The sequence below is a fragment of the Sorex fumeus genome, unplaced genomic scaffold (assembly GCF_029834395.1).
Source record: "Sorex fumeus unplaced genomic scaffold, SorFum_2.1 ptg000081l, whole genome shotgun sequence".
NCBI lineage: Eukaryota > Metazoa > Chordata > Mammalia > Eulipotyphla > Soricidae > Sorex > Sorex fumeus.
This window is the reverse complement of record NW_026606138.1, coordinates 10,873,922-10,893,448: the sequence shown is the minus strand read 5'-3', so window position 1 is coordinate 10,893,448 and position 19,527 is coordinate 10,873,922. Positions and strand designations below refer to the sequence as shown.

Sequence of the window (19,527 nt, the reverse complement as noted above, 5' to 3'; positions counted from 1 at the left end):
GCAAGTTAGGCACTAATGAGTTGTGTATTTTCCAGGATGTCATTTTACTTCTAAAAATACTATTTTAGGGTTGAGGTGCATGACTTACTCGAATGCCGCTGGCCCCTGAGGGCTCCAGGCTGTGCCGGATGGTTATAGGGGGAAGGGTTAGGGGAGGGGAGGAAGGGATGGGGAGCAGGGGAATCCCAGCACTGCAGTGCTGAGCAGCTCCTGGGTTAAAACTTTGTCCCCATTGTCAAAAGGAGACTGGGGCCTCCCAAAATACAGCTTGGGAGCACACACCCCAAAATAAAAAGTGATTGAGGGAGCTTTAGAGATAGTACAATGGGTAAGGCACTTGCCTTGCACACAGCCAAGCCAGGTTTGATCCCCGGCACCACATCTGATCTCTCCAGCCTGCCAGGATCTCTGAGTACAGAGCTAGGAGTTAAGCTGAGTGTGGCCCAAAACCACAAAAACACTCCAGAAAACAAAAGCAAACAAAACCCTGTGACTGAGAGACTACTACACATAAGTGTGCGCATGCAAGGTGACACCCTCCTTGGTTGGGAATACTTAAAAGAACATCTAGCCTGTGTCGGTGACGGGGGATTTTGTCTACCTGTGTCCCCACTTCATAGATTGATCTTCTTGGGGTTTGGTGGGGGGGGAGCTGCAGATTTTCTCAGAGTATGTATGGGATTCCACAGAGGAAGAACAATTTATTGATGTGAGAAAAATGGATTCCTGTTGTCTCAGGTCAAGAAAACCACAGAAGCCACCTTGCAGACGATACAAGACATGGTCACTATTGAGGACTACGATGTCTCTGAGTGCTTCCAACACAGCCGCTCCACAGAGTCTGTGAAGTCGACCGTCTCCGAGACCTACCTGAGCAAGCCCAGCATCGCCAAGAGGAGAGCAAACCAGCAGGAGACCGAGCAGTTTTATTTCATGGTGTGTCCATCACCCCCTCCATGCCCAGGGGCGTAGCTCAGGGAGGCCCCAAACACTGTGTGTTGCATCAGAACCACCTGTGTTCCTTCTAAAAGTACAGAGCAGTATGGGCCCACCTTGGAGACCCCCTCATCAGCTACACCAAAATAGGGCGTAGGAATTGCTGCTTTTCTGAACAGCCCCTCTGGGCATTCTGCTGTGCAGCCAAATGTAGCGGAAAGTTGAAGAGGGTTGCTGGGAGACAGAGCAGACTCGGGTGCTTTTCACTTGGACAGACAGATTTATCACCAGAACCTACTGAAGTCAGGTGGCCTGGGAGAGACAGACCCGAGTGTCCACACTGAGGCATTCAGGGGGATGCCAGTGCTACCGGCGAAGTGCCACGTGGTGGAGCAAGGTTTAGGCTCCAGGGGATAAAGAGGATTGATTTTAGATATTCTAGGGGAAGTGCTTTGACATTGACTTTTTATTTTTTTAAGTTGCAAACACATCTGTTCTGTCCTCTTGTAGAAACTCCGAGAATATTTGGAAGGGAGCAATCTCATCACAAAACTTCAAGCCAAACACGACTTGTTGCAGCGGACCCTTGGAGAAGGTCAGTTATGGCATAGATTGGGGAGAAGCCTCGAATTCGGGCGTGTGGTTTTTATATATTCTGTCCCCAGTGAAAAGTTGGGATGTGTGCTTCCAGATGCAGAGAACTCTGTATGTGTAGATTTGCATTTATCCGTAATAATCAAATTCTCCCCAGAGCTATTTTATATACATATGCGTGTGTGTGTGTGAGAGAGAGAAAAAGAGAGAGAGAGAGAGAGAGAGAGAGAGAGAGAGAGGAGAGGAGAGGAGAGTACTAACCTTAGGGAAGAATAATGCAGTAAGGAGAGCTGGAATCCAATCCTGAGCAAATCTCCAGAGCCTGACGTTGCAGCAGTAGAGAAGTGTGAGGCATTCACTCATGCCTGCAGCCCGGTCCTTCCTGCTCTCCTTAGACCCTGGACTTCTGACCTTCAGGATCCTCCCACTCTGTTCCTTTTCTCTGCAGCGCTAGGGGTCAAATCTGGTACCTATTACTAAGCCCCATCCCCATTTGTTTTAAGGTGTGAGTATTTGTTGTCTATCCAATGCCTTTTCAGACTCTAGATTCCACATAAAACACACTGGATGACTTTTTTTTGGGTAGACATTGGTTTTAGCAGGGAAATTATCAGTCGCTGTCACTGTCACCCCATTGTTCATTGATTTTGCTCAAGCGGGCCCGGTAACATTGTGAGACTTGTTGCTATGTTTGGCATATCGAATACGTCATGCATAGCTTGCCAGGCTTTACCGTGCAGGCGAAATACTCTCGGTAGCTTGCCAGGCTCTCCGAGAAGGGCAGAGGAATCGAACTCGGGTTGGCCATGTTGACTGTGTGCAAGGCAAACGCCCTGCCTGCTGTGCTATCACTCCAGCCCAGGGAAATTATCTAATTATATTAAACATATTCTTGTTCCTAATCACAATATCAAAACAATAGCTACCACTCATAAGACTTCCTCCAAGGCATTGTTCCAAGCTTTATATTTTATTGGGCATTATTAATTTTCCTATTTTTACAGGTAAAACCAAAAAAAAAAGGCCTCAATAGACAGAGAGAATTGATGTTACTATTTTTCTTGTCTTCATAAAAATTTCAAAGAAAAAATTAAATTTACACAGAAGTCAGAGGGCTAACTCAGTGGGCCAGAGCCTTGCTTTGCATGCTGCCGTTGTAGGTTTGCTCTCTAGCTCTGCTTGGTCCCTCAGCACCACGGGAGGTCACCCCAAAGCCTCATTGTGTGTGCTCCAGAACAAAAAAGTTAATAAAAAATAAATGTGAAGTTTCTGTCCTAAAGACCTCTTAATCTGTAACTGTGGGTCCTGCTGGAAGTTGTGGTAAGTGAAAAAGAATACAGATAGTAGCTGGAAATGAGAGACGGAGTGAGAACAATTCAGGCCAAAAAAGATTTCTGTTCTGAACCTAAACTCTTGTCTCCTCCCATTCCAGAATCTTCCTTATCCATGGAGCAGTGGTTTTATGAGGGTTTTTCTCCCGATTCTCTCCAAAGAACCCCATTATTCTCCAGGAATGACCTCATAGAAGAGGTCACATGGACACAGGGTCCCTGTGCCAGAATCTCACATGAAAAACTGACTTCACTTCGGGAAAAAATTAGTATTTAAACTACCAGAAAGTGTCTTAGAAATAAAGTAACTAGGCGTGGGGATGTAACTCAGTGCTCGAGCACTTCACATTGTGAGACCTTGGGTTTCATCCTTGGCACCTCATCGTCCCCCAAGTGCCAACACAGGAGTGGCACTGAGTACGGATGCCAAGCAAAAAAAATGAAGAAAAGGAATAAATCAGATAACCATATAAGAATGGATTATGCATGTTTCTGTCAGTCTAATTTGTGTCTAATTTGATTTATCTCTTAAAAAACAGTTACCTAACAGGGCCAGAGAGATAATACAGTGGGTAGGGCACTTGCCTTGCACGCAGCTGACTTGGGTTCCATCCCCAGCACCCTATATGGTCCCATGAGCCCACAAGGGGCGATAACTGAGAGAGAACTCAGAGCAAGTCCTGAACACCACTGGGTGTGGCCCCCAAACCAAAAACTATAAAAACTGTTCCCTAAATAAAGGGGAAAAAAATTAAAGAAATAGCCAAGCACAATGTGAGTTAGAAACCTTAAATTTCAAACTCAACAGCAAAAATTATCAAAGACATTCAAAAACAAATGGGAAGATTTAAATATATACTATCATTATCGATGAACAATGGGAGGGCAGTGCTACAGTGCTACTATCATCATATTAAGCTCATATTTCCTAGATGAGCTGGAGCAATAGCACAGCAGGTAGGGCGTTTGCCTTGCATGTGTCCGACACGGCTGACCCGAGTTCGATTCGTCCACCCCTCTCAGAGAGCCCAGCAAGCGACCAAGAGTATCTCGCCTGCACAGCAAAGCCTGGCAAGCTACCTGTGACATACTCGATATGCCAAACACAGTAACAAGTGTCATGATGGAGACATTACTGGACCCGCTCGAGCAAATCGATGAACCACGAGAGAACAGTGACAGTGACAGTGATTTCCTAGATATGACGGGATTATGGAGATTTTGTTTATGAAGAACTTTTTTTTAACTAAAGCTTTATTGATTAATAAAGTTATTCATAGATCAGTTTTAGACACACTGTTCAGCACAGATCCTATCACCAGTGTCACCTTCTCTCCACCAGTTCCTACGTTCCCTCCAAATTTGCCCCCCGCCCCCGTCATGCTTGCCCCCTTGACAGGCACCACGAAGAACATTACTAAGAAATGCTTGCAGAGGGGGCAGAGTGATAGGTCAGTGGGCCAGGCGCTTCCTTGCACGCGGCTGACTCAGGCTCAAACCCCGGCACACCGTGTGAATCCCCCAAGTCCCGCCAGGAGTGATCCCTGAGCCACCCAAAAACAAACAAACAAAAAAAAAAATGTGTACTGAATGTCATGATGTCTGTAATTCTCAAATAGTTGAATGAAAAAAAGAAAAGAACCCCTTTTTTTCCTCCTAAGAATTTTCTTAAGTTTATAATCATAGTATTTTGTTTTCTTTCTTTTCTTTTGTATTATATAACTTCCTCTCTCCTCCCCACAAACGCAGGGTATTTTAGCAATGCTCCCAGTTGCTAGCCCCAGACATGACTGACCCTAAGTTTAATTTTACATGCACTGGGCACCTACAGCTTCCCTGAAGCACTAGAAACTGAGTCAGGGGTAGCAAAACAGTGGGCAAGTCTCTTCTTGGCACTACATACAGACACATGTGTTAGAGGCTTGCGATCACATTCTGAAACTTTTACGGAATTCATTCCACAAAGATTCCCTTAGATTCCCGCAGAGAGAAAGCCCCAGTGGTTACTATTATTTCACATGTCGTTATTGGATAAGACTGTCTTTCAGCCATTTGCTAAATCCCTACTCCAGGCTTTGTCTTTAACTGCTCAACTGCATAAAGTGCTTTTGTCCCTATTCGACTGGAAGTCAGACTGCCTTTATCTTGGAATTTTTTTCAGTGTGTTCTTGGTGTTTGGTGGGTTTTTTAAATTGTTGTTGTTGTTTATAGTTGTTTGGATTTGGGGCCACACTTCGCAATGCTCAGGGGTTACTCCTGGCTCTGCTTTCAGGAATTACTCTTGGCAGTGTTTGGGGGATCATATGGGATGCTGGGAATTGAACTGGGGTCAGCTGCATGCAGAGCAAACGCCCTAGCCACCGTACTATCACTCCAGCCCCAGCAGTTCTTGGTGTTCTTTTTTTTATTTATTTATTTTTTTTTTGGCGTCACACCTGGCAATGCACAGGGGTTACTCCTGGCTCTGCACTCAGGAATCACTCCTGGTGGTGCTCAGGGGACCATATGGGATGCTGGGAATCGAACCCAGGTCGGCTGGGAGCAAGACAAACGCCCTCCCCGCTGTGCTATCTCTCCAGCCCCCAGTTCTTGGTGTTCTGACAACTCAAGCTGTGTTCAGGTGTCCCAGGCTTCCGCCAGATTGGACTCCTTCTGTGTTAGAAACTGCTTGCTTTCTGGGGGCAGTCAGCACGCTCGTCTCTGCCCACTAGGTGCAGCCTTGGTGTAGCCCAGCCCAGCCTCCCAGGCAGACTTGGCAGCTTCCCAGTTCCTAGTCACTGCCCAGACTTGATGCTGAGTTCAGAGGACAGGATTCACCTCAGAGTCCCACCACTGCCAGCCTGCCGGCTTTCCGTGCAAGTCCTGCTCCTGTTGATAGGCTGACAGCAGAGCAGGGCAGGGGAGTGGCACCTGTCCACGGTGAGGCAGACCACTGGCGCTCCCTCATGAAAAAGGGCCCCTGTCCAGCCTTGACCAAACAGGGCTAGTCGTACAGAATTAAGTGGTATGGTAGGGAAAGACCTGACTTTTTGTGCAGAAAGCACACCTCGGAATTATGCTAGACTGACTGTTGCAAAACTGCCTTCATAATAAAACAAATAGAGCCTAACCCAAGGGGTTAGCAGTTGATCGCACACAGCTGAAACTGTAACTACAGACATGTGTTTGGCCTGTCTGGCTGTGCTCTTGGCAGGCTACCAGTGGCCCAGCAAATCCTCTGATTTACAGCAATTGTGCATCACCAGGACAGGCCCTTAAAGTGGCGCTGTCAAAATGCAGAACTCCAAATCTTTGAACGCGAGGGCTATAGCGAGAAGTTCCTAATGAACTGAAAAGACCAAAATCAGCATAATCTGCTTCAGCAACACCATTATAGTCTCTTGTAATGTCAGTTGTTGTGAAATTGGAAATGTTAAATTGATCTGGGAAGGAGACAGACATCTACAAAATCGAGGCCTCTTTTTTTTTTTGTGAAGTGCTTTCATGATCACATTGGCTTATCTTGTGCCATATTTGTTGTAAAGGGGTGAATGACTGTGTGACTTTTCTAAGCAAATGGAGACTGGAAGTTCAGTTCCTTATCATACTGTTTCTAGCCCTGGGCAGAAGGCTCTGACGAAGGAATGAAATGGGTCTCATGCCGTCCATGGTCTGACCTTGACTAAGATGTTGATATGTTGGCAAGGAGACGCTGCTGGGGAATAGAGTAGTTTGGTGGTTGATATTCATTCTTATTTTCCTCTTCTCGTTCTTGTCAGTGACTGAGGGCCCCACACCCCTTGGCTATTGTGGGCTCAGCAGGAGCACCGGGTGCGGGGTTTGCACACATTTTAATCATTCATTGGGGTTGCCCTGTGCTCACATACACACTGGCCATGGGACTCACGAACTTATTTAGCTGTGATAACTGTACTGGGGGAGAGAGGGAAGGTGTACCCATTTTTTTTTAAGCTTGAGTGCTCAGGGCTTACTCCTGGCTCTGTGCTCAGGGATCACTCCTGGTGGGCTCAGGAGACCATATGAGGTACGGGAAATTGAACCCTGGTCAGCCACGTGCAAGGCAAATGACTTAACCCTCTCCCCCCCTCCCCCCCCAACACACACACCCTACCTCACGCCAACCCCGTCCCCTCTCTGAGACACACCTCTCTGGCTGCAGAGCTTGCCCTCACCTGACTGACACAGCTAGAAGTCACTGGTGGCAGTGGCAGAAACAGCAGTGCCACCAGACCGTATGTGGTGTATGTGGCAGCCATGAGAAGAGGCTTGCAGCCTTATGAGTGTGAGCCTGGCACTCCAAGCACTGGGTTACCCCAGAGTTCCTCTAGTTGATATTTTTATGGAAGGGAAAAGAACTGGAAAAGAGTCTTTGTTAGTCCCTCACTAGGGACCAAACCAGAGTGTCTTTGTGTCTTCTTGTTCAGTTTCGTTTGTGTGTGTGTGTGTGCGCGCGTGTGTGTGTGTGTGTGCTGGTTTTGAAACCACACCCTGCTGTGCTCAGGACTTACTTCTGGCTCAGTGCTCATATGTAGTACAAAGGAATTAAACCCAGAGTCGGAGGAACAGGGGACAGTAGAGTAGGTGAGGTGCTTGCCTTGCATGCTGAGGGCCCAGGTTCAATTCCTGACATCCATTATGGTTCCCTGAGCCATACCAGAAATGGTGAAATGGTCGATCCCTGAACACAAAGCCAGGAGTAAGCCCTGAGCAGTGCTGGGTGTGGCCCCAAAGAAAATTAAAATAAACTCAGGTCTGCCGCATGTAAAGCAAGCTACCACTTATACTATTTTTCCAGCCCCACACTTTAAATACTTTATTGAGTTACTTTTTTATTTTTTATTTATTTATTTATTTATTTTATTTATTGAATCACTGTGGGAAAGGTTACAAAGCTTTCAGGTTTAGGTCTCAGTGATGCAAATATTAAACACATTTCCCTTTACCAATACTTATTTTTTACCATGAAGAACCCCAATAAAATCCCACCCCCCACCCCTCCCCGTCCCTGTGAGGCAGATGAATTCTAGTTAACACTCTATCTGCTTTGATTAGATTCATTGTTTCAATAAAAGATTCACCACTATTATTTAGAGTTTACCCCCCCCCAAATCAGACATGCTGAAAAAGCATTGTGAAGTGATTTGCTTTCTACAGCTGGGTTCAAGAATTAAATGTTGGTTTTGGATTTCTGCTATTTTACCTATTGACCCTGGAAGTATTTCTACTGAAAGTCAGATAGTTAAGAAATTGGTTTCTGTGTTCTGGAGTCGTGGCCGTGCTGGAGAGCCGCTCGTGGGGGGCAACTGGTGGCCTCGGTAGGGCGTGAAGGGTGGACCGAAACGCCCCCCTTCCCATGAGGTTTTAGTCGCCCCCACACTCCCGGCTCATACCTGCTGTCCACAAGGCTCCCATGTGGCCGCCATCTTTCTTTCCAGAGAGGAGAGGGCGAATGAGGCAACACCCTTTCCCCTCTGGGCAGACTTGATGGCCTGGATTAACGCATAGTCCGTTCACTTTCCTGCTCCAAGCTGCCGGGTTCTGCATTAAGTCCTTGTGCTTCTGGGGCCGTGGCTGTGCTGAAGAGCCGCTCGCAGGGGGGCGACTGGTGACCTCGGTAGGGCGTGAAGGACGGACCGGAACGCCCCCCGACCCATGAGGTTTTAGTCGCCCCCACACCCCTGGCTCATACCTGCTGTCCACAAGGCTCTCATGTGGCCGCCATCTTTCTTTCCAGAAGGAGGAGGGCGGAAGGGAGCAACACCCTTTCCCCTCTGGGCAAACGTGATTGCCTGGATTAACGCATAGTCCTTTCACTTTTCTGCTCCAAGCTGCTGGGTTCTGCATTAAGTCTTGTGCTTCTAGGGCTGTGGCCGTGCTGGAGAGCCGCTCATGGGGGGCAACTGGTGACCTTGGTAGGGCGTGAAGGACGGACCGGAAGGCCATCCTTCCCATGAGGTTCCAGTCGCCTCCACACCCCCGGCCCATACCTGCTGTCCACAAGGCTCCCATGCGGCCGCCATCTTTCTTTCCAGAGAGGAGAGGGCGAATGGGGCAACACCCTTTCCCCTCCGGCAGACTTGATGGCCTGGATTAACGCATAGTCCTTTCACTTTTCTGCTCCAAGCTGCTGGGTTCTGCATTAAGTCCTTGTGCTTCTGGGACTGTGGCCGTGCTGGAGAGCCGCTCATGGGGGGCAACTGGTGGCCTCGGTAGGGCGTGAAGGACGGACCGGAACGCCCCCCTTCCCATGAGGTTTTAGTCGTCCCCACACCCCCGGCTCATACTTGCTGTCCACAAGGCTCCCATGCGGCTGCCATCTTTCTTTCAAGAGAGGAGAGGGCGAATGGGGCAACACCCTCTCCCCTCCGGACAGACATGATGGCCTGGATTAACGCATAGTCCTTTCACTTTTCTGCTCCAAGCTGCTGGGTTCTGCATTAGGTCCTTGTGCTTCTGGGGCTGTGGCTGTGCTGGGGAGCCACTCGTAAGGGGCAACTGGTGACCTCGGTAGGGCGTGAAGGACGGACCGGAACGGCCCCCTTCCCATGAGGTTTAAGTCGCCCCCACACCCCCGGCCCATACCTGCTGTCCACAAGGCTCCCATGCGGCCGCCATCCTTCTTTCCAGAGAAGAGAGGGCGTTGAGTTACTTTTTTAAAATCACAGTTTGCTAACAATTATATTCTGGGTTTTCCTTTTTCCTGTGTGGAGATAATACACATTTGTATATGAAAAGTGATTTCCACCCTCAATTTCAAGTGAAATTGTGAGAATCAAAGTAGGTGTTTGTACCAAGAAGAGAATCTCAGGTCAAAATCTCATGATTTTCTTTCCAAATGGCTTGTATTAAGACCCGGGGTGGGGAGGTAGCTGTTGTTTTTAATATTTAAGCAGCCTTCCAAGAGAGTGATTGAAATTTAATCCTTAGACCACTGGAAGCTTTCACATTTCTCTGGGAAGCAGATTCTTCTAAGCGTATATGTTATTGATCTATTAATGATGGTACTGATTAAAAAATAAAACCTCATTCATCAGTTGAGACATACTCAGTACTATTAGCTGAAAAAAAACAATGGATGTGGTTCTGGTGGTTATACTGTGAATGATAGTTCTTGCAAAGCTCACTCTGGGCTCATTAATCAAACTGCATCTTTTATGGGTTTTTAATTTTTTATCTCACATTATTAACCATGGGTGGATGAAGCAGAATGATTCTAAGCCATTTTATAAAGATCTTTTTCTAAATCTGGGGAATATTTGGTTGGGATATTTTAACAAAAATGCAAAATATTTAAAATTACAAACCATTTCACCTCTAAGAAATTGTCATGAGCATCTGTCATTTTATCACGTGGAAATGATTAACTCTTTTTTTCAAATTCTTTAACTATTACAGTTATTTTAATGATTTCTGTAATGTAATACGTTGAGTTCATTTTCAGCATTCTGTTGTTGGTTTTAGCTGTGCGGGACAGACAGCAACATAACAACAATCCATCCCTTGCAGGATCTTTGCAAGTATTTTCCTGGGTGTCTGGGGTGGGGGAGAGGGAACAGCAGGAAGGAAAAAAAATGTATTTTTATAGGATAGTACTTGGAGGCTTGGGTCTAAAATTAAAACGAGCCTGAACTAAATACATACTAACAGCAAGATCCTGGGTCACTCAGTGACTGTTGTGTGCTCTGTCTCGTCTGTAAAATAAGAATAATAGTTGTGGTGAAAACTTCGTCACAATGTTTTTGTGAAACTCCTCAATTCATAAGGGTGTTGAATAAATGTTAGACATCGTTGCTTCTCCGCTGTTGTTTCCAATATCGTATCATACTGTTGGGTTATAAGAAAGTCTGCTGCGGGAAAGACCACAGCGCAGTATAAGCCAGATTGTCTCTCTGACCTCAACCCTTTACTCATCCGACTGACTCACCCAGGGATGATCTCACCCAGCTCCCCTAGCCTAACACACCTAAATGCAGCGACTCTCAAGTCTTAAACTCTGGCCTGTCTCCTCTCTGTTTTGATAGTCAGCTTCCTGCTGGAAGGCTAGCCCCTGCGGGGCCTCATGTGCCACTCTCTCTATCTGCCCACTTGGCTCGCTCCTGGACCTTCTCTCATGCAGTGAATAGTTAAGGATGATTCTGGAGTTTTGGGGTCACCCTTGGTTTTTCTCTACCCAAATATATACCAAAAGGAACAGACTTAAATTTAAATGAGTCTCTCTCTCTCTCTCTCTCTCTCTCTCTCTCTCTCTCTCAATCTCTCTATCTCTTTGTATGTGAGAGAGAGAGAAAGAGAGAGAGAAATCAAATTATTTCCTTTACCCCTCCTTTCTTCCAGTCATGGCCAAGAACTACAAGAACTATTTCTGCCAACACTTAACAATGACCCAGATCTGACTTGAGAAAGGCATTCCCTAACATCAACTCTTGACCCTATTTAGTAAATACCTATCAATCAAATTCTTCACTTTTTGTTGTTCAAGAGCAAATAATAAAGAACTGTGCTGAGTCCTGGGGAGTGTTCTTGCCTCACTCAGACAACTTTCCCCACCATTGTTACCCCACCTCGCCTTGCCAGCCTGAGTCTCTGATGTGGCGGGCTGGCCTCACCTATTTGTGTTACAACATGACCCTTTTCTTGCCAGCTCTATTTTAAAGTAGTTTCACTATCATCATCCCTTTGCAAACAAACCAGTTGAATGGTTCGACACTCCTTCCCAATGCTCCACCCTAGATACGAGAAAGAACAGAGAGCAGTCAGAGAAATGCTCAAATTTAGAATCACCACAGGTTGTAGGAGAGCCTCAAAAATGAAGTTGCCCCAACATTGCTGGGTGGGGCCCTGAGTGCTCCCAGCACTGCACTGCTGGCCTTACATCTCTGGGTCCAAACACGGCATCACTTGGCCAAGCACTCTAAGTGTCATCCAGCCCCCTGAGCACTGCTTGAGAGTCCTCCCACCACCACACTAAAAACAATTCTATGGAGTCAGGGATAAAGTTTAATGCATGCTTTACTTGAGAACATCCTGGGTCCAAATTCCAGTATCCCCTCAAAAACAAAACAACAACAACAACAACAAAATGTTACTTAAAACAAGTAGAGGGGGACTGGAGCAGTAGCACAGCGGGTAGGGCATTTGCCTTGCATGCGGCCAACCCAGTTTCGATTCCCAGCATCCCATATGGTCCCCTGAGCACTGCCAGGGATAATTCCTGAGTGTAGAGCCAGGAGTAATCCCTGTGCATCACCGGGTGTGACCAAAGGGGGAAAAAAAGCAGAGGACTGGAGGGAAAGTTTGGGGTTAGGGCACTTCACCTTGTGCACAGCTGACCCAGGTTCAGTCCCCAGCCCCATGTCTGGTTCCTTGAGCACTGCAAGGAATGATCCCTGTACATAGAACCAGGAGTCGCCCCTGAGCACCTCTGAGGTGCATCCAAAAACCAAAACATAAATAAAACAATCAGGAAACTCAAATCCATAAGAAGAATCTTTTATTCTGAATGACAGAGAACTCTGTGAAAGAATTTTACTTTCCAAGTTGGTGGAAAGTGGCATAGCTTAATGTCCTTGTACCTTAATATCTGTCAATGTCATTTCTGATTATAAAATGCAACCTCTCTCCGTTTCCATATTATAGAAAGACCACCAAGTTAATGAAAAGGAGAGATTTTTTTTCTCAACCATATTTGACCCCTACTTTGCCCTCACAAGTTATCAGTCAGGACAAAGGGAATAACTCATGTTTGAATCTTGGGTGTTAAGATCAGCTATATTTTGTTTAAATAAAGGTTATAATGCTGATAGTATTAATGGAAAGCTCCCTGCCTCAATTGTCAAATGAAACATTTCTCCATTGTGTAGTAGTTGTTAAATTTTAAGTATAAGCTGTATAAAATATTTACTTTGTACTATGTCCTGCCTTTATATGTCATCTTCAAGCTTTCTGCTGTAAAATATAAGTCACTGTAAATCTAACATATTAAAAGAAGGAACAGATGACACGAAGAATTACTAAAAGCGTTTCATCAAATTTCATTCGACTTACTTATTACAGTTTTTTTACTTTTATTTTTTGCAGGTCATAGAGCTGAATATATGACAACAAGGTAGGAAAATCTTTTATTGTAACTTACATTGTGTCTCTCCTTTTTACACAGTAAGAAGCAGCCATCTAAAATGCTACAAGAAGGAATCTGTTTTAATGAACATGGGAGATAGTTTTGGCCCCATCACACACAGTAACATGAGGTGTTGGAGGGGAGGGCTTCTCACAAAACCTGACTTGCTCTGCCAGAACAGAGTTTCCCCCTGGAATTGTAAAGCTCTTTAATGAATAGGCGCAGTTTAGGAAGAAAAAAAGGGGGAAAAAAAAATCTAAATTGAATGGGCTTGGCTTATCTCATCCCAAATACTTTGTTTCTAGAAATAGCCTGACGAGACTCTTGATTGGATAATGTAATTAACAGGCAATATCATATGCATACCAACTGTGTGAGCAAATCGAAAATACTTCTCTTCCTCGTGTCCCTTATATCATAAGAAGAAAAATGAGAGAGGTGTTGAATACTCTCAGGATTCTAGCTCTCACTGCTTTCTTCACTCCTTCCCTCCCCCTGTTGATGTGTACTGTCGGAATGACTGTGACTGCACACGTGGGTGTTGTGCAGCTTCGTGATGGGTCCATAGCAGATTCCGGTGCTGAGACAAACAGCCACGGCCTGGACTGGGACTCGCACTCCTTTCCCTTGTGATGCTGGCACACATTCTGACGGGCACCAGGCTTTGGTGGTGGTGCTCCCGGGCATTGCTGCACACTTGCACACGTTTGCCCCTGTGGTGCGGCTGGCAGCGGCCTGGGTTATTCTCTGCACACGCAGTGGCAACAGGGAGCGACTCACAGCCCTGACCTCTGAGCCCTCTCTCCTGTTCTTCTACCTTTTTGTTTATAAACATTGAATACCTTTGAAGGCCGACAATTGTATGACGCATTCTTTCCTTTCTTCCACTTTTCTTTAACCAATGGGAGGATTTTAAAGCAGCTGCTGAAAAATTAAAAAAAAAAAAAAGACAATCTTCAAAGATTCTGATTCTGGATGGAACGTCTGTGGCAACTTTTATTTCTCTATGCAATTATTTTTTGCAACTTCCAGAAATTATTCTTTTTTAAAAATTTTTATTAGTAAAATACCATGAGGTACAGTTGTAGACTTACAGATTTTTGTGCTTGGGTTTCAATTATACAATGATCAAATACCCATCCCTCCACCAGTGCCCATTTCCCACCACCACGGATCCCAGTATCCCTCCCACCCCCCATCCCCCCCATCGCACCCTGCCTCTGTGGCAGGGCATTCCCTTTTGTTCTCTCTCTCCTCTTGGGTGTTGTGGTTTGCAAAAGAGGCAATGAGTGGCAATCATGTTTGGCCTGTAGTCTACTTTCAGCATGCTTCTCCCATCCTGGGAGGATCCTCCCAACACCCTTTATTTGGTGCTCCCTTCTCTATCTGAGCTGCCTTTTCCCCTAGCATGTGCGGCTGGCCTCCAAACCATGGAGTAAACCTCCTGGTACTAATCTCAGCTATTCTTGGGTGTTAGTCTTCTATTTTGTTACTTCATGTTCTCCAGATGATTGCAATCTTTCTGTCTATCCTTCGCTTTCTGACTCATTTCACTTAACATGATACTTTCCATGCAGTATCACTTGTATGTAAATTTCATGACATTATCTTTTCTAACAGCTACATAGTACTCCATTGTGTAGATGTACCAAAGTTTCTTTAACTGATCATCTGTTCTCGGGCACTCAGGTTTTTTCCAGATTCTCTCTCTTGTAAAGAGTGCTGCAATGCACAAACAAGTGCAGATGTCACTTCAACTATACTTTTTTGCCTCTCCGGGATATATTCCCAGGAGTGGTATTGCTGGGTCAAATGGGAGCTCAATTTCTAATTTTTGGAGAATCGTCCATACTGTTTTCTGGCATAGCAAGACTACACTTTTGTAGTCTAGTTTTCTTTGAGGAAAAGGTGTTTAGAAGATAGATAGGCATGTTGCAGAAATGGACAAGTTATTTCAAGGATCTGTAATGTGACTGCAGAGCAGTTTACTCAAAAGAAAGAATCTCTTACATCTCCATGAACCAGCTAGAAAGATACACGTAGTGACTGGTCTGTACAATTTTTGCAAGAGAAAATAATGCCAGCTTCTTTGTCAGTGACAGAGAACTATTATTTCTGCAGAGTAATATGCAGCCCATGATGCTTTTCAACTGTCATAGCTCTTTGCACCATCAATCATTCTACCTGATACTTCTAAATTGTAATTCATGTATGACACTTCAAAACAACTTAAAGGCAGAAATGCAAATAGGTTGGCTGCAGTGAGAGCTGTCAGTGTCAAGCACCTGGATGTTCATATCACCCCGCATGCCATTGGCTGTCGCCTCCATTGACGTCCTGCACAGGAAGCCAGATCATCAGCATGGTGTATGACAGGCAAAGAAGCTGAGCATTTCAAATGTCGGATGGCCCAGGCTTTGGGCACTGGGTGTGTCTGTGGGAGCACGGGAATCAGAGGGCCAGGATCAGCCCTGCGCTGGGAAGTTACTCTCCTGATCACTTGGGCGGCTTGTTCCTCTCTCAGGTCCCTCTCACAACTTTAGTTCCTTCACGTTTGCTCCATGTCTGAGAACGTCAGGAAAGGCCATGCTCAAACTATGGTCAAGCACTCATGAACATCTAGCCCGGCCCTGCTGCTGTTGCCCAGGCCTCTGAAGGCCTTGGCCCCAGCTCCAGGATCTGCTGGTCAGCCACCAGACAAAGGCATGTTATTCTCTCAGCTTCCTCAGTTGCCCCAGAGAAGCCAAATGTGAAAGTGTGTTGGACCCTCATTTCCGTATGTGGTACTTGGGTATGTTGGGGTCCTTGGCTGCCTTTCAAAAGAAGGAAAGGACTGACTTTTTTCTTTTTACAGTTATAAGCCTTTATGATTGAGTTTCAGTCATACAATGATCAAACACCCATCCCTCTACCAGTGTGCATTTTCCACCACCAATGTCCCCAGTATCCCTCCAGCCACCCCCACCCCACGCCACCCCCTGCCTTTATGGCAGGCACTTTCCTTTTTACTCTGTGTCTACTGGGGCATTATGGTTTGCAGTATACACAGAGACACTGAGAGACCATTCTATTTGGTCCTTTGTCTACTTTCAGCACACATCTCCCACTCCAAGCAATCCCTCCAATCATCATTGACCTAGAGGTCCCTTCTCCACCCCAACTGCCTTCTCCCCCAGCATTAGGCATCTTCCAACCAGTGAACAATCCTCCTGGCTTTTGTCTCTACTGTCCTTGGGTGTTAGTCTCGTACTATGTTATTTTATATTCCACAAATGAGTGCAGTCATTCTATGGCTGTCCCCCTCTTTCTGACTGATTTCTTTTAGCATGATACTCTCCATGTCCATTTACTTATAGGCATATTTTATGACTTCATCTTTTCTAACAGTTGCATAGTATTCCATTGTATAGATGTACCATAGTTTCTTTAACCAGTCGTTGTGATTGAGTTTCAGTCTTACAATGGTCGAACACTCATCCTTCCACCAGTGTGCACTCAGTCATTCTCAGGCGTTTGGGTTATATCCAGATTCTGGCCATTGTGAACAGTGCTGCAATGAATGTACAAGTGTATGTGTAATTTCTACTGTGCCTTTTTTGGTATTTAATATTCTCAGAAGTGGTACTGCTGGGTCATATGGAAGCTAAATATCCAGTTTTTGGAGGAATGGCCATATTGTTTTCCAAAATGGCTGGACCAGTTGCATTCCCACCAACAATGAATGAGAGTCACACCCAGCTCTAGGCATGATGCAGTATTTGCTCTTTAGCCCTGAGCCACATCCCCAGCGAACACTATTTTAAGATGCTTCTTAGGCCAGAGAGGTAATAAGACACTAGCCTTGCATATGGCTAGCCCTGGTTGGAATCCCCTGCAACACATATGGTCCCCCAAGTACCACCAAGGACCAACCCTGACTACAGAGCCAGGAATAGACCCTGAATACCAACCAGAGATGGCCCCCATACAAATGGATTGTAAATTCTAAGATTAAAAATAAAAGTAGCTCTAAAATAAATTTTTAAAATATAATGAAAGCAAGAACCTGTGACTAAACTCCTGGGTGGGTAGTTGTTGGGGGACGGGGGATATTTATTTATTTATTTGGTTTGGTTTGGGGGCCACACCTGGCAGTATTTGGAGGCTACTCCAGGCTCAGTGCTTAGAGCATCGATCCCAGTGGTTCTCAGGAGACCAGGCAGTGCTGGGAATCAAACCCACGACCCCCACATGCAAAGCATACACTCCAAACCTTTGAGCTATCTCCCTAGCCTGTGTTTGGAGTTTTTTTTTTATTTTTATTATTTTAATGTAGGGAAAAAGCCACAACTGTTGATGCAATTCTAGAATTAAAATTGATTAGATAACAAAGCTGCAACATTAATATCAATAGATATAGAAAATCAATATGTATAAAAATTGTCATATCTGATCACAGGGCTGTTAAGTCTTAGTCTAAGACTTTATTAAACTGTTGGTTGCTTTAGAAGGGGTTGCATGGCCTCATATGTGGTTGAGTGATCCATAGACTTTAGGATCTATGGGCGTGGCTGCCTAGGCTTCTCGAAGTGTGGGGGTTTGGGGGATAGCTACCCACCCCAACGCTGAAAAAAAAAAGACACCAGAGTTCTTAGACTTGGCACCTGAAATCATTTGCAGATTGGTGTCTCTGCTGAGAATGTTCATGAAGCCTTAGAGTTGCACCCTTGGCATGGCATTGGTGTTGAGTGAGGGTGCTGCCACCAGGCGGGTACTTCCAGGCAGATACTTGCCTGCTGCCCCTGAGGGTGTTCCAGTGTTTGAGGCTTGTGGTGATGCCTTGAGGCTGAGCTGCTTGGCGTGCAGATATGTCCTGGGAGATGCAGTCGGGAATTGGTGGCGGCTGTTGTGTTTTGGTTTTAAATCCCACCAGATCCCTCTTTCCTCACTAATGGCATAGTGCAGACATTTCAGCAGTGGCAAGACACAGCATGCTGTCTGGCGGAAGGTTCCGGATTCTTCTAGATACTGTGGGAGCTCCTTTGAACAGCTCAGGGCCCAGGAGCTGACTGTGCTCACCCTGAGCGTGGCCCCCTCCTGCTGAGATCATCTCTCACCACCTAGTCAGGAGTCCATACACATTGCTTTGTTTCTCCTCTGGCTGTTCTGATCTCCTGCAAAATCTAGAGTGTTTGCAGCTCAACAATCTAGAGTGTTTGTAGCCTTCCCCTAGTTCCCAAGTGTCACCTACATTCTCCTTTGTGCCTTTCATTGGAAAGGGAGTTTAAGCAACTGGGGTGATAAGTTAAGTGATGGAAGCCCTGCTTAGCATGTGCAGAATCCTGACTTTAGTCCCCAGCATCATAGTATCATGTTCCCCACTCCTGCATGCCTTCTGGGCATCACCCTGTGCCCCACCTGCCGCCCCTGCACCACTGGTGGCCCTTAAGCCATCAGGCCCTCACTTCTGGGTTGACACCATCAGGGCCTTTCTGAACATGGTGGGCATTAGCCCATACCCTTTTTTTTCAAGTTTGAATTATAAAAATGTCCAGACTCTTGGGACCCTTCTTCCATACATTCCTTTCCGCACAGTTGAATGGGGTAATCCTGCCCTCTTCCCTCAAAGAAGGCAGACAAGGATTCTCCTCTGGTTGTTGCACAGCAAGATGATGCCGGGTTTCTAAATATACCACTCAGTGAGCTTCTGTGCTTCCCCAAGCTTCCCCACCTCAGCAAACAGCTGAAAAGAGGAAAATTTGTGGAGACAGAATCATCGGGTGCCTCCAAGTGCTCTGCAGACCTCGGCGATGAAATTATTTGTTTTGAAGAAATAATCATGCATGTGAGCCTGTGCCCCTCCGCAGAAATAGAATCAAATCCAAACTCTAGGTTTTCCTCCATGATCCCTTGAGAACAACTTTCGTATAAAATAAAATCCCTAAATATTTGAGTATTGAATGGATGCAACGCGATTTTCATTGAAGCATTTGTTGTACCAAAATATACTGTACTTACTGCCTCACGCTGGGATCACTCCAAGCCTTAGTTTTTAGATTGTGTAGTATCTTTGTGACTTCTACAGTAGATAACACAAACCCTCGATTTGAAACACTGAACCAAATCACTCACGGTTCTGTTTGGGGATGCTACTATTTTTATACGCACTGGCAAGCAAATGTTAACCACAGCACACTAGAAATGAGTATGGAGTGTGAATGACTGGCTTGTTTGGTTTTTCGGTACTTTAAGTAAAAGTAAATAAATGGGAAAGGGGAAGGGGAAGGCCTGTTTTCTTTTTTGAGTGCAGGTGGGGAGGGAATTCAAGAATTCTTCTGTTTGGTAATTTGGATGTGACCTATGGGTGTTTCATTTATTGTTTGATTTCTGCCATGCTCAGTAATGATATTCCCTTCCCTTAGGCCTCCAAATGTTCCCCCTAAGCCCCAGAAACACAGGAAGTCCAGACCCCGCTCACAATATAATGCTAAGTTGTTTAATGGGGATTTGGAAACATTCGTCAAGGTACTGGCACCAGCCATCTGGGTGGCTGATCTCCACGCTTCTTAC

At 45.6% G+C, this 19,527-nt stretch overlaps 1 protein-coding gene across 3 annotated transcripts in view; it reads left to right on the top strand.

Annotated features, from left to right (window-relative positions):
- The window catches only part of SRGAP1 (SLIT-ROBO Rho GTPase activating protein 1), a 330,458-nt gene that overhangs the window by 253,112 nt on the left and 57,819 nt on the right, over positions 1-19,527 (top strand). For 2 of the 3 annotated variants that reach the window (XM_056130792.1, XM_056130791.1), the window contains exons 9-11: positions 739-936; positions 1,447-1,531; positions 12,939-12,966. In XM_056130792.1, the coding sequence (XP_055986767.1) occupies positions 739-936; positions 1,447-1,531; positions 12,939-12,966 (311 nt within the window). Of the gene's footprint in view, positions 1-738; positions 937-1,446; positions 1,532-12,938; positions 12,967-19,379; positions 19,483-19,527 lie in introns of all 3 variants that reach the window. The other variant, XM_056130794.1, reaches the window with a different exon arrangement.